The following is a 14034-nucleotide window of genomic DNA, read 5'->3' as shown; positions in this document are numbered from 1 at the left end:
TACCTTTATCACACAGGATCTATTATCAATTCCAAAAAATGTAACGTATGAGGAGAGGGAGAACAGGGAACTGCTCCCAACACCTGAGACAGACATTTATGGTGGAAGCCCTTAAATTCAGAGAGAGAGAGAGAGAGTATATAGTGAAAATACATCACAGTAGTAGATCATGTCAACATGCTGTTAAAACACATAAATGGGAAATTATGGAAGATGTAGAATGATACCTTTGGTGTCAAAGTTCAAGTTCTGTCAAGTGCTAACCTGAAGACTGTTTTTATTTATTATTATTTATTTTTTTATTAATTTTTCTTTTTTTATATTTGCTCAGATTTTCAGCTGACTCGTTGATTTGCACACATTGTCTTTGATCGCACTTATTAAAGAGAAGTCTGGTATATGGCAGCTTGTTTAATTCTTAAAAATACTGAGATATAAAAAACATTTCTTCATAATTACATTCACAAATGTTCATTGTAAAAGTCACCCTTTTCAGATACACAAGTAGACGTTATTGGTATCGGGATATTGTACATCATCGGATCGTCCGCTAAAATAGTCGTGTCGCACATGCATAATTTAAAGCAAGTGGGTGGTCTCTATCAGGAAGACTTTATTCGGGAAAACACTTGAAAGACCAGAAGGAGAGGAGTGGCGTGTGTCCAGCAGCAAAATCAGGTAGGATTTTAACAAGGCAAAATTATAATTAAACTAAATAGCTACATCAGAATATTCCTTAGTTTGGAAGTTGATACTTAGATATTAATTTTTACAATTTTAAGACAAAGATGTAAAATAACTCAAGCATTGTACTTCAATAAAATTCCAAGGTACTTACTTGAGTTGTGTAGCGGACTTTGTGGACTTTTATGGAAACAATTCCCCTTATAACGGTGTTGCCTGGAGTTTCGGTTTCTGTTTGCATCGTGTTGTTAAAAACAGGAAATAAAGGCCACGCAGATGCGTTGTGAACGTGAGAAATTGTCTTTACAATTTATTATCGCAAATTACCCAATAATGACACTGACATTTCGTGCTGGACGTATTCCTCCGTCTGTTTAAACACAATGATGATGAACGCTGTATGGCTGTGGAGCTAAAATAATGACAGGACCTCAAACACAACGTACACAACATACACGTCACAAACAAACTCAGTGTGAGGTCTGCAAATAGAAAACATCATTCTTTTTTTTTCTTTTTTTTTTGCGTCAACGTCAAACTAATACATCATGCTTCAGAAACAAATTTAGCATATTTTACAATACAACGAAACATATTTCAATTACATAACAACAATCTTTTGGCATTCATTTTCAGCCAACAGGAGCCACTGCGTGTGATGAATAGAGGCTATCATGGTAGGGTAGGGGCTCATGGACGTATATATGTCTTTTGTATATTTACACTTGCCACTATTCATCTCACTATTCATTTCACTTTGGAGGTGCTTGTTAACACAAATAGCTAATGAGCCAATCACTGGCTGCAGTTCAAAGCATTTAGTCATGTAGAGGTGGGTGATCAAGACAACTTCTTGCAGTTCAAACCAAGTATCAGAATGGGGAAGAAAGGGGATTTGAGTGACTTTGAACATGGTATGGTTATTGGTGCCAGGTGGGCTGGTCTGAGTATTTCAGTTGTGGATGAGGTTGGAGGAGAATAGGCAGACTGTTTGGAGATGATAGAAAGGCAACAGTAACTCAAATAACCACTCATTATAACCAAGGAATGCAGAATACCATCTCTGAAAGCACAACACAACAGAAGATTGAAGAAATCTCAATTTCAGCTGCAACATTCGGATTGAGGAAGCCTCCGAATGTCCTACTTTCTGCAAAATAATAGTAATGCCATCTGGTCATCTAAAATCATCTGGGAATCACATTCTAAGCCAAAAGGCCGGCTACTGGGCAATATCAACATTGGTAGTATATGAGGGAAATCCGACCAAATTAAACACTTATTGATTGATTCCGACGCTGATATATTATGCATATCTGAAAACTGGTTAACTTCTTCATTACCAACAGCTGCCATCAGTATCTCAGGATACAAGGTGTTTAGGAGAGATAGGGAAGGCGAGGGCGTGAAATTTATGTGAAGTGTAATTAATTGAATGGCCAGAAGAAACAGATAATAGATAGATAATTGGATAATTGAAAATTGATAATAAATAAATAATTGGTAATTGAAATAGATAATTGATAAAAGAAAGAGATAATGCACAAAAAAAATCTCTAAAAACAGGACTTATCTGTGACTGCCAGACATTTATAGCACTTAGAAACAAAATAACAAAACTAATCCGTAAAGCAAAAGCAGATTTCTTCATTAGAATGATACATGCAGCGAATGGCAATGGAAAATTGATATGGGAACAATTAAATAAGCTAACAGGAAGAACAGGACACAACACCCAATGACATGTAGCTCCAGGTGAATGGCATTCTTATAAAAGACTTGGATGTCATTGTTAGTAGCTTCAATGATTCTTTTTATACATTCAATTAAGGAGTTTACTATGAATTTTAAATGTCCAGAGACTCCACACAACCCTCTAGATGATGGTAAAACAGTTTTTAGTTTAAGGGAAATAACTGTTACTGAGGTCCTGCAAAGCTTGAAGGCTAGAGATGTCTTTGGTCTTGACTGCAACCTTATAAAACATCATAGAGAGGTCTTCGCACACCCATTGCACATTTGATAAATATGTCCATAAACCAGGGTAGAGTACCATCAACCTGGAAGACTGTCAAGGTTACTCCAGTCCTAAAGACTGTTACTAATGTGCAATTACTTATGTGCCGTCCACAGTTAAAGGTCTTGTTGGGTCATGTGTGGTCATCCCCTGCTCATTTGATTACCCACAGCCAGAAAATAAACAGGTCTCCAGTTACACTGCGATTTGGAACAACGACGCAAATCAACCTATCTATCACCCAGTCAAGACAAAGATCTTGGAGCAGTATCGGGGTCGGACAACGCTGACAGGAGATGTTAGAAACAAGAATTGTTCTCTGAAGATGGATGACTTTCGGTCCAATGACAAAGGCCCTTTTTATTTCAGAATTGAAATGAAAACTATCACAAGTATTCCTACTTCAACCACAAAGTTTCCATCTCAACAATTAGTGAGTTGTCAGCTGTTTTTTTTCCCTCATTTTTATCTGTTACCTAGTTTCTCATTTGTGCTATTATAATGCATTGATATCCTCTTACTTTAAATAATTTTGATAACAAAAGATGTTCAATATTGAAAAAAAAAGCAATGTTTGTCCTAGTGCTTGAAATAATATAGAAAATATTGTTTCCCTATGAAGGATGTTTGTAGTCCATGTTTGACTCAGGAGGTAGTTACTATGCAGCTGTTTGATACTAAAACAAGTAATGCCAGAACTCATAGTTTCATAAAAAGCAACATAGTTGAGAAATGTTCTCTATTTGATACAATACAAGGCAACTTCAGATCTTTGCCAATGGCTACTGAGAGCTTTCTCGTTAACACAGATGAACCACAACCCGTCAACCTCTCTATGGATGAGGAGATAAAGGAGGGTCAGAGTGTGTCTCCATCCTGCTCTGTGTTTTACTCCTGCCCCACCTCTCCTCTTGTTTTCCACTGGAGTCACTCCGGAGACCAGCACTTTCACTCACAGCTGCTCAGTGACGGCCAGTGGAAATCAACGTCTACTCTGACATTTCACCCGACCCGTGCTGACCACAAGAAGTCATTACAATGCAGTGTTGAAATGCACAATAGAAAGCCGCTGTACACAGGATCCAAGGTCATTCAAGTGAAATGTAAGTAAAATCGAATAGAACGGAAAAATACTTTACGTGTCCAGTAGCTTGTCCACAAACATACACAGACATCAATATAACACACCAAAAACTCATACATATTTGTATTTGTACATATCACCAGAATCTACAGTGCAAGTATGTTAATATGAAGTGTGAAAACTATGTACAGTTGAACAATTTACAAATTAGTATTAAAGCATTTAAACAGTGGCATTGTACAGTCTGAAAGATGCTTCCGACACCATGGCCTTCATGGTTTCAAAAAGATACTAAAAATAATATGGAGAAATGTAAATAAATCAAAGACAAGTTAAATTTGTCAAATATTCTGAAAACAATTAGAACAAAACAGAGCAAAGAAGCACAAATAAAGCAAATGGAGATTGAAATGAGACGACTCTGAGGTCAAAGAGAGGCAGCACTTTGTGCTAATGCTAAACGTGCTAGTCATACATCGATCAGCCACAACATTGTGACCACTGGGACCTGGCATTGGTGTGGATGTTATTTTGATCATCCTGTTGTGAGGCACCACAGGACACCCTCAGAAGGCCCATGTCCATTCTCTGATGAGTCACAACTGGTTTGGTGGCACAAGGGAGACCTACATAATATCAGGAAGGTGGTCATAAGGTTATGCCTGATCAGTGTGTGTATTTACGGATTACACTGTCAGTCAACTGGTCTCGCCATGCACCATCGGTACAACCCCTAGTTTAAAATTTTACTATGAAAAATATTGTGTCTGTAAGAGGACCACATACACACCTACATGTTTCTATGCAGATGCTCCAGTGAATGTGAAGGTTAAGTACCAATCAGATGTGAAGGAGGGACAAACTGTCCACCTGAGTTGCTCCAGTGATGCTAACCCTCGTGTCAGTAGCTACGAGTGGCACACAATGCTAACTGCCAAGGGATCGACAGGACTCACTACAACCTTCAAAATGTCTCGAGACACACAAAAGTGCCGCTGTACTGCACTGCAGTTAATGAACTAGGACGAATCAATTCCAGCTTGGTGCGGTTCAATGTGTTATGTAAGTAAACGAACCATGGTGATGAAGAAGATTTTGTTTTATTTAAACACATTATAAATGTGTATTTCTTGCTCCTGCAGATGCCCCTGAGATAAAGCATGCCTCGACGTGCTCCTCAGAGGGCGACATGGTAAAGTGTGTGTTCATGGCTGAATCCAATCCTCCCAGTATCATCCACTTTGTGCTTTCCAACAAAGTTCACCTGAGCACCAAAGTAGAGCACCATGGCTCTCTTACTGTCGGGACTCTGCAGGCTAACGTTGGGTCCTCCACATATGTGCACTGTGTGGCAAACAACACGGAGGGCAGTGCCATGGTCACCGTCTCCCTGCCTGTCAAGAGTAAAAAATACTTTGAATGCAGCATGTTGGTTGTCAGTTCTGTGTCTGGACTCACTCTGCGATTTCTGATTTCAGTTAATATGCTGTATATTTAATATTTCTGCTGGAGCAGCCGGAGGTTTGATGATTCTGTGTCTGTAAGAAGACCACATACACACCTACATTTCTCTATGCAGATGCTCCAGTGAATGTGAAGGTTGAGTACGAATCAGATGTGAAGGAGGGACAAGCTGTCCACCTGAATTGCTCCAGTGATGCTAACCCTCATGTCATTAGCTACGAGTGGCACAATGAAACTGCTCAAGTGCACAAGGGATCGACCTACACCCTTCGAAATGTCTCGAGACACACAAAAGTGCCGCTGTACTGCACTGCAGTTAATGAACTAGGACGAATCAATTCCAGCTTGGTGTGGTTCAATGTGTTATGTAAGTAAACGAACCATGGTGATGAAGAAGATTTTTTTTTTATTTAAACATATTATAAATGTGTATTTCTTGCTCCTGCAGATGCCCCTGAGATAAAGCATGCCTCGTCATGCTCCTCAGACAGCGACATGGTAAAGTGTGTGTTCATGGCTGAATCCAATCCTCCCAGTATCATCCACTTTGTGCTTTCCAACAAAGTTCACCTGAGCACCAAAGTAGAGCACCATGGCTCTCTTACTGTCGGGACTCTGCAGGCTAACGTTGGGTCCTCCACATATGTGCACTGTGTGGCAAACAACACGGAGGGCAGTGCCAACGTCACCCTCTACCTGCCTGTTAAGAGTAAGAAATAGGGATGAGCGAGTACAGCATTATCTGTATCTGTAACGCGGAAGTGTGTGTTCTGTCGACATGGGCGGGGGGGAGCTGTTGTGTGTCAGAGTGAGCAGAGCGGGACGCAGCAACACTTGTATGTGTGTTGGGGCGCGGTGTGGCGCCTGTCAGAGGACGCAGACACAGTCAGATAACCAATGAGGATTTACATTCAATCCAAGCACAGATGTTGACTCGTATAACTCGTATAAGTTGTGCTATAGTGATATCATTAAAAAAGAAAAAGAGTCAGAAATACTTTGAATGCAGCATGTTGGTTGTCAATTCTGTGTTTGGACTCACTCTTTGATTTCTGATTTCAGTTAATATGCTGTATATTTACATTCCCGCTGTAACAGCCGGAGGTTTGATGATCCTTGTAGCAGCAGTGATAGTCGTTGTAAAATGGTAAGTTGCTATAGAAAAATGGATTTATTCAGAATTTTGATTAAATGTAAGTTGACCAAACCTTCTACTCTTCAGTTTGTTCTATATAAAAGCAGAGCACTAAACAAAGGATCAGCAATAAATATTAAAACAAATTTAAACATTCAAACATTCAAACTGATTTATTAATACAGTGCAACAATGTGGCTTGAAAATGATTCCGTAGGTGTCATAAGAACTAGTTCAGTCTTGTAGTTTTCATTACAAGGCTTCAATGTTTGTATAAAGTGTTAAATTAAATTAAAAAAAAAAAAAAATTCTGCCAGCAGGAGGAGATGTGGAGACACACCAGAATGTAACTTGAGCGCCACAAGAGCAGAGGAGTTGGAGCTCTCTGTGCCTCAGTATTCAATGGCACAAAGGTTTGATGTTAATTCACATCAAATACAATCCTCATAATGTCTTTATACAAACACTTAATAAATGTACACGTTTGCTTTCTGCACAGACCAGTCAGGAAAAGGACCTATGATGATGCGAGATGCCAAAGCATTTATGCCAACATGGAGGTATGTAAACATTTCCTTATGCGCTCATGTCAAACGTGCATGCAAGAGGAGACAGAGTGAGTTAATGTTGTCTCCTGTGCAGGATGAAGCTGACGTGATCTACGGCAACATGTAACGCGCAGAAGGCCAGTTCATGGGCACGCTGTTGAAGTTAGAATTGAGGAAGTTGTGAAAAATTGCTATATGCATCCAAAACATTCCTGTTTTTCTCTCCTGCTGAAACTTAACATTGTTGATGAAGTTTTTTATGCCCATCAATGTGCTTTTGCTTGAAATTATTCTTTTTACTTCCCCAAGACATTCTCATTGTATATCTGATCAAATCGTGTTAAAGTTAAACAGCAGTAAGCTCTTGCAGCAGCTTCTTTGCAAATGATGATTCTTTAGTTAAATTTTACACCATTTTTTTTTGCAGTTGACACAAAGCTGCAAGTTATGTTGAAGTGTGCCCTTTGAATTTCCTCTTCAAGTTTGTTTCATCAGAATGGCAGATAAGAACACAGCAGTGAAGGATTGCAGTAAATAGTTTAAGTGACATATTAAGGGTCTTACGAGTTCAATGTATCTGCATATATGAGTATATGAAGGAAGCATCCTCATCAACCGTGGTCAGGTAAGCAGTCACTGATTGGAAACAATATTTTGTGCGTGCTTGGGATCAAAGTCATAAAATCCCCTCTGCGGGTTGAAAGTGAGTTTGTGGTAAATCAATGTTGGGTTTAAAGGGGTTAATAAGGCCTTCAGCCTATGTATAACCTAAGGAAGACTCAAGAAGAATGTTACTTACGCTATCTCACCATATCAATCATTGTCTTTCGCTTCGCTACAGCTTGCTCACAGACTAGTACACATTACACCCTAATATCTCACTTGCTGGAGACCAGATGAAGCTAATCAGCTACACATAGAAACTCACTGACACATGAGAGGCAGTACTCCTCCCCATTGTCTTACGGGCGGGTCTAGGTAGAATAAGATCACTGTACGTCCCTGAAGTGGGGCTTTTTGGTTCTTTTTAACCCTAAGGTGAACTGACCAAAGCCTCAGAGCTGAAATCAATATCTATTCTCTGTGTACCAAATAAATATCCAAAACGTGAGAAATTGTCGCCTGATCTTTGCGTAGGTGAACTACCCTTTCCAAACGGTATAAAGATCCTGGGCTGAAGGAGAGGAAAACATCCTCCTTCACATCAACAGGAAGGCAAAGAGGAAGAAGGTCACTTATTTGACTGAGAGAGAAAATCTCTAAAATTATCACACATTTTAAAAATGACAACACGCTATAACTTCAGTGCAAACCTCAAACCTCAGGATAAAGATGCAGCAACACACAAAGCTCTTGAGGCTCACCATGAAGCAGAGAAACAGAAGCATAAAGGCACACTGACTGAAAGTAAATGAGACCAAGCTAAATATCATGGGGAATCCTATCCTCCTGTTGATCAGTAAGTTTGTGGAGGGTTTGGGGTAAAAGTAGCTGCAGGGAATGACCACACAGGAGCCCTGCAGGGCTGGGATCACTGATGGGATGTTTGCTGTCCACTTACTGAAAGACCCGACCTCGTGGATGACTAGAAAATAAAGCAGATGTTTATTTAAGTGTTAAACAGTCTTTCATGCAACTGTGTTTTAATTTAATACTCACCATGAAAAATAAAAGTGAAAGGCACACCTTAAGCTCTATCTCGGATGAAGAAATTAAAGATGTAAAACAAAAAGAATAAAGACAATAAAAAAACATGTGAAGGTGTATTTCTATTCTTCATATCAATAATCCACTCACCTCTGCATTTTCCTGATGGCTGAACTCTTTTACTTGCAGTACTTGGGAGATTCTGTGAAGATCATATTTATAGCCTGGTTTCACCTTCTAAAATGATACATGTTACCACGTGTTTGGCTGACATCTGGAGCAGAAACCTTGGAAATGTCACGTTGTTGTCTCATTTCTCCAGTATTCAACATGTTTTTACTTTTTGGTAACAAACAAATGAGTACACAAAAAAAAAACAGAAGCAATTTGCAATTCTTGCAGAAATGCAGTGTGGATTCCCTCTGCCGAGCCGCCCGCTGCGTCTGTGGAAAATTGTGTAGACACACACGTAGCGGCGGCCATCTTGGTCATCGCGCAATGCATTGTAGGAGTCGTAGTTTCCGCGGCTGCCTTCCGCGACATGTGTTTGCAACGGGAGTCTCTCTGTACTTTAAAATAATACTCATTTGCATTCACAACAATGGCTGGATACAATCGATGCGACGTGTGCGGATGTAGCAGTGATCGTCGATATAATTCCAAGTAAATGTACATGCTTATGTCCGTAGATGTCTTGTTAAATGTTCTCAATTTGATGAAGATGTTTTATATTATGTAACTATTATGAACGTTTTGAATGTATGTGTAAAGCTTTGGAAAAATTAAACTGGCGTATCTTGTCACTAGCTTATGTAAGGATAAGAAAACAATTGTGATCATTATATCGTATCATTATATCATTTACGGATGTACATGATATACTTTTATTTATATTGTTATTGTCGTTATATTAATTATTTAATCCATTTACCGGCTCCGTAAACGCCCATGTTTAACAAGACAGATTTTTCTGCCGGAAAGCAGACAAACCCGTTTGTCGCTGTCGCAATACAAGCAGGGGTGAAAGTAAGATGGTACGTTCCGGTACCAGGAAGATGGGAGAGCGGCTGCCTGTTATAAAGCCCTCACTCAGAACTCAGGAATAGGGAAATTTACCCGTGTGTCGCTGGTCTCACATTTGGGCTCACTGTGACAAAACGGTAGCTCCTAACCGAACCGTGGGCGTCGTAAGACCTTCCCGAAGACTTTGATATGTTTTTGTCTTTCTAAAGTAAATATTGTGGACACAATCGCGAGTTAAAAACAGCAGTCCTTCTGCTTCTCTGTCCAAATCTTTGCATTGGAGTGAATGGAGACCAGAAAGGTAGTTTACGGCGAACAGAGACTCGCAGTTGAAAATCTGTAAGTCTCACTGCTTCGCCGCGCAAGACTTGTTGTGCGAGACACAACAAGAAACAACAAGTTTGTCTACAACTGTGGAAAAAAATCATGTGTCTACCTTATAATTTGTGGCCCGGCGACCGTGGAAAGACAAAAGTTTCAGACGATTTCGCACACGGTGTCACGCTCTAAGTAGCGAGAGTCCAGCTCTGACACGGGTTTTTTCGAAAAAGATCATGGTCATTGAACAATGATCTATCAAAACGACGATTAATATAACAATACGCGAGGCTTGTGGCGCTTACGTCGCAAAAAATCAATATATCAGCACGAAAAGTAATAGCATACATGTTGCGAATGAGCGGCATCTGGGAATGTAATTTTCATGTTTATAGGACAAAATTTGCGGGACTAGTTACGTGCCTAAAAACGGGGTAGAAAAATAATAAAATATGATAATAAATAAAGATTTGGATAACAGGAATGTGGACGCCCTCTGGGCATCCACACTAATTGTCCAAGAGTGCTGAGTTCCAGCAGTTTGCCTCTATGCAAATGAAGAAAACATGTCACTCAGAGAAGGTTAACACAGACATTTATAATATGGTGAGAGGCACCTGGCTGCAGACCTCCACTTTGGGGCTGTTTCTGGTGCAGGTGATACTCTCGGATCACCTCCACTGTCAGGACAGGAAGTAACAGGACATTTAACTGTAGTTTAAGTTGAAGGCAAAAGCATGAACTGAATTGCCGTAAGTGGCTGCTTTTCACATTCTAGAAAACGAAATGAATGTTTCTTGCTTGTGTTCACCGCTGACTTACCTGCCGCAAATTAATACATACAATATTAATGATGCAAATAACAACTTGTTACAGCTGTAGTTTAGGTTATTTGTCAAGCTACCTAACGCCAATGGTGGCTAGCGTTGAAGCAGCTATGGTAGGATTAACTTTATTCGGTGCAACTGTTCATATATCTGACGGATTTAACATCTGGTAAAGAGTGCAGCAATCAATAAACCCTCCATGAATTAGCTAATGCATTGCAGTGAACCAGAAAACGTGTTTTGCTCAGCTCATGAACTTTTTAGGGATACATGGTTCTCACAGTATCAGCATACGATTATACAAGAAATTTTCTTGCTACAGGACGGCTACTAAACTGGACAAGCAGGACGGTCCGTTCAAGTCAGCACGCTGGTGTATGCACTCAATAAGGAAGTGGAGAACATACTGAGCTCTTTCACCCATGATTTGGGGGAAAGTGAAGACAGGTTTGATGTCATTATGGCAAAGTTTGATTTGAAATTTGGGGATGCAACGTTATCCATGACCGTGCCTGTTTCAATCAGGTGGAGTGGAGGAATTGTTTGAACACTGCAACTTTAGTGTAAAACAAGAGGAACGGCAACATCTTTAGCAATGGGGCTAATAAAGCAAGTATATGAGATCAGTACCAGCAAACAGTTTGGCCTACTGAAAACACAGCCTGTGAAAAGTGCTCTGCAAGATAATGCTCAGCAACCGATGGACTGGCGCCGATGGTGATGCTCTCAAAGAAGAATGGAAAGGCATGCATCTGTGTTGACCGAAAGAGAATTAATGAAGCTGTTAAAAGAGAGAGGTTTATTCTGCCTACATCTGAAGAGATGATAGCCCAGTTGAATTTGTCCACAATTTTCTATGGATGCAGATTCAGTATTCTGGCAAATCCCTCTGAACAATGATAGCCAGACGCTGACCACCTTCATAACAACTTATGGACAGTACTGCTTCAAATGTCTTCCTTTAGGGATCACCAGCGTCTCTGAATGGAAAATGGGAGAGACTATCAAAGGGCTGCAGGGAGTTGCAGTCTATATAGATGGCATTGTTGTCTTTGGTAGGGACATGAGTGAGCACAACGAATGCCTGAAAAATGTAATGGAGCACAGAGGAAATGGAGGCTGAGGAAGACTGAGTCAACTGCTGAACAAAGATGGTGTGTGACCTGACCTGGAGAAAGTGTCAGCGATCAATGAGCTCGACCCACCTGAAAGTGTCCAAGAGCTAAGGAGAGCCCTTTGCATGATAAATTATCTGGGTAAATATATTCCCAACCTTGCCACTTTATGAACTGTTAAGATCAACATCTGCCTGGATCTGGGGTCCCGCACAGCAAGTGGCCTTCAACAAAGTCACCTACCTTGATGTATTAATGCCAACAGTAACACAGTAGTCTCAGTGGATGCTAGCAGCTATGGAGTTAATGGCGTCCTGTTGCAGCTCCATGGTGAAGACTGGAGACCAGTGGCATTCTGTTCGAGACAACTGAGTGATGCTGAGAAAAGATACACTCAAATACAAAAGGAGTGTCTGGCATCTGTGTGGGCGTGTGAAAGATTTGAGAAATACCTCTATGGCCTGCCTACATTTAAAGTCATTACAGACCACAAACCTCTCATTGCACTGATGAACTCTTAAGATCTCGACAACACACCAGCACGCTGCCAAAGACTTCTCATGCGACTGATCATGTTCAACTTGGAGGTGGAATATGTACCGGGGAAAAAATGGTTGTTGTGACATGCTGTCCAGGAGCCCACAACAGAGAATGGAGCATAACAGAGACAGACACTGATGAGCAACTCCAAGTGTTAGTCAGATACATTAACAATGGGTGGCCTAAACACATGAAAGACACACAAAGCTGTGCAAGAGAGCATTTACCTGTGAGAAATGAATTTTTATTGTCACTCATCTGTGAGCATCGTTGTCAAAGCCACCATCCTTTGAGCATATGAGTTGGTACCTGAAGCATACCGGCAGAAATTTGGCAATCCTAAAAAAATTTCCAGCCAGTCGTATGTTGAATTTTGCCAGAGAAAAGTGTCCCTTGTTTGATAAATGGCGTTCTTCGTGTAAAGTGGCTAACAACAAGTCTCTGAGAGAGATGTTGTTAGTGGAGGAGCTTTAGAGGTGTCTGCCCGATCATATTGGGGTTTATTTGAATGAGCAAAAGGTTTCCTCTCTTTCCTGTGCTGTCGTGCTTGCTGACGAGTACATGCTTACCCACAAAATTGCATTTGGCCCTTAATCTGTTAGCGTCCTTGCCAAGAGGAAGGGTCCTGTCCCTGCTCAGTCCAGTAACACTTCTCAAAAGGAAGGCAGAGAACGTTTCTGTTGCCATAAACCTGGACATATCATCACTGCGTGTCGTCGTGTGGTTGTAGCTCTGTGCTGCGTGGCATGGAAATGGGGTACATATGCCGACCCGTCAGCGGGGTTTATGTCAATTCTAAATTAATCTGTGGTTATTTCCCCGTGTCTGTCTGTTCAGAGTTGCCCATCGAAGGCATTGAGTTTCTGATGGGAATAACTGGACATAACTGGAGGAAAAGTGATTCCGTCGCTGATGGCGTTAGACTCCAGCACACCGACCCTGGTCAGGTAATTCACAAAAACACAGGTTGCTTGTGTGGTAACCTGTGCACGGAAGCGCTAAAGAAAAGACAAAAGGAAATACTTGAAAAAGATGTGTCGTTGTCTGATACTGTGGTCATGTCAGCATTTTCAGATTAAGCTGAGAAGGATGCTGTGGCTGACATCAATAGTGACAGTGCTACTGAGCCTGCTACACCGTCCCTGGCGGTGACCGTCCATGTCTCCCAGTGAGTTGTGCTTACCTGTGCGAGGCGGCTGATCCAACTTTGGAAAAATGTTTCTCAAAGGGTGGTGGGTAACAGCAATGCAACTGATGAACGGATAGCCTACTACATTGGAGATGGCATCTTAATGAGTAGGTGGTCCCTCTCTTTAGCTGGATGCAGATTGGAGCATAGTCTATGACGTAGTTGTGCCTGCTGAGTATTGAACGTACATGTTGTTGGTGGCGCACAAAAGTGACCTATACGGACATTTTTGCATTACCAAGACATACCAGCTTATATTAAAGTATTTTTTTGGCCCGGACTTAAAGCTGATGTAGCGGCCACTGCCACAGCTGTCACATATGCCAGTTTGCTGGTAAAACAAACCAGGGCTTCACCTGTCTTGCTGGCCCAAATCTCACCCTCAGTCTGGCCAGACAGGGTCAAGTATGCTGGGGTGACAACCAACGAGTGACAGCTTGGGG

At 41.0% G+C, this 14034-nt stretch overlaps 1 protein-coding gene and 1 long non-coding RNA gene across 2 annotated transcripts; both read left to right on the top strand.

Moving 5' to 3' along the window:
* Nucleotides 1-3097: 3097 nt before the first annotated feature.
* On the top strand, nucleotides 3098-4700 carry LOC125016987. The gene is made up of 3 exons (XR_007113797.1): nucleotides 3098-3134; nucleotides 3511-3804; nucleotides 4594-4700. It is a non-coding gene; the product is annotated as an uncharacterized LOC125016987 (long non-coding RNA).
* Nucleotides 4701-4764: 64 nt separating this feature from the next.
* Nucleotides 4765-7915, top strand: LOC125016041 (sialoadhesin-like). Its single transcript, XM_047598208.1, has 8 exons — nucleotides 4765-4847; nucleotides 4928-5188; nucleotides 5365-5616; nucleotides 5698-5958; nucleotides 6312-6396; nucleotides 6702-6797; nucleotides 6884-6944; nucleotides 7027-7915. The coding sequence occupies exons 2-8, from the start codon at nucleotides 4975-4977 to the stop codon at nucleotides 7057-7059; spliced, it is 1002 nt and encodes a 333-aa protein (XP_047454164.1). The 5' UTR covers nucleotides 4765-4847; nucleotides 4928-4974; the 3' UTR covers nucleotides 7060-7915.
* The last annotated feature ends 6119 nt before the right edge of the window (nucleotides 7916-14034 follow it).

This window comes from Mugil cephalus, chromosome 11 (genome assembly GCF_022458985.1).
Source record: "Mugil cephalus isolate CIBA_MC_2020 chromosome 11, CIBA_Mcephalus_1.1, whole genome shotgun sequence".
NCBI classification, from domain to species: domain Eukaryota; kingdom Metazoa; phylum Chordata; class Actinopteri; order Mugiliformes; family Mugilidae; genus Mugil; species Mugil cephalus.
The sequence above is the reverse complement of the archived record's forward strand: the minus strand, read 5'-3'. Positions and strand labels throughout refer to the sequence as shown.

Excerpts from the sequence above, each read along its gene's own strand:
- LOC125016041 (XM_047598208.1), top strand. The coding sequence starts at position 4,975 with ATGGTAAAGTGTGTGTTCATGGCTGAATCCAATCCTCCCAGTATCATC. Across the intron at positions 5,617-5,697 it reads GGTGTGGTTCAATGTGTTAT|ATGCCCCTGAGATAAAGCAT; the intron begins GTAAGTAAACGA and ends TTGCTCCTGCAG. Across the intron at positions 6,397-6,701 it reads GTGATAGTCGTTGTAAAATG|CAGGAGGAGATGTGGAGACA; the intron begins GTAAGTTGCTAT and ends AAATTCTGCCAG.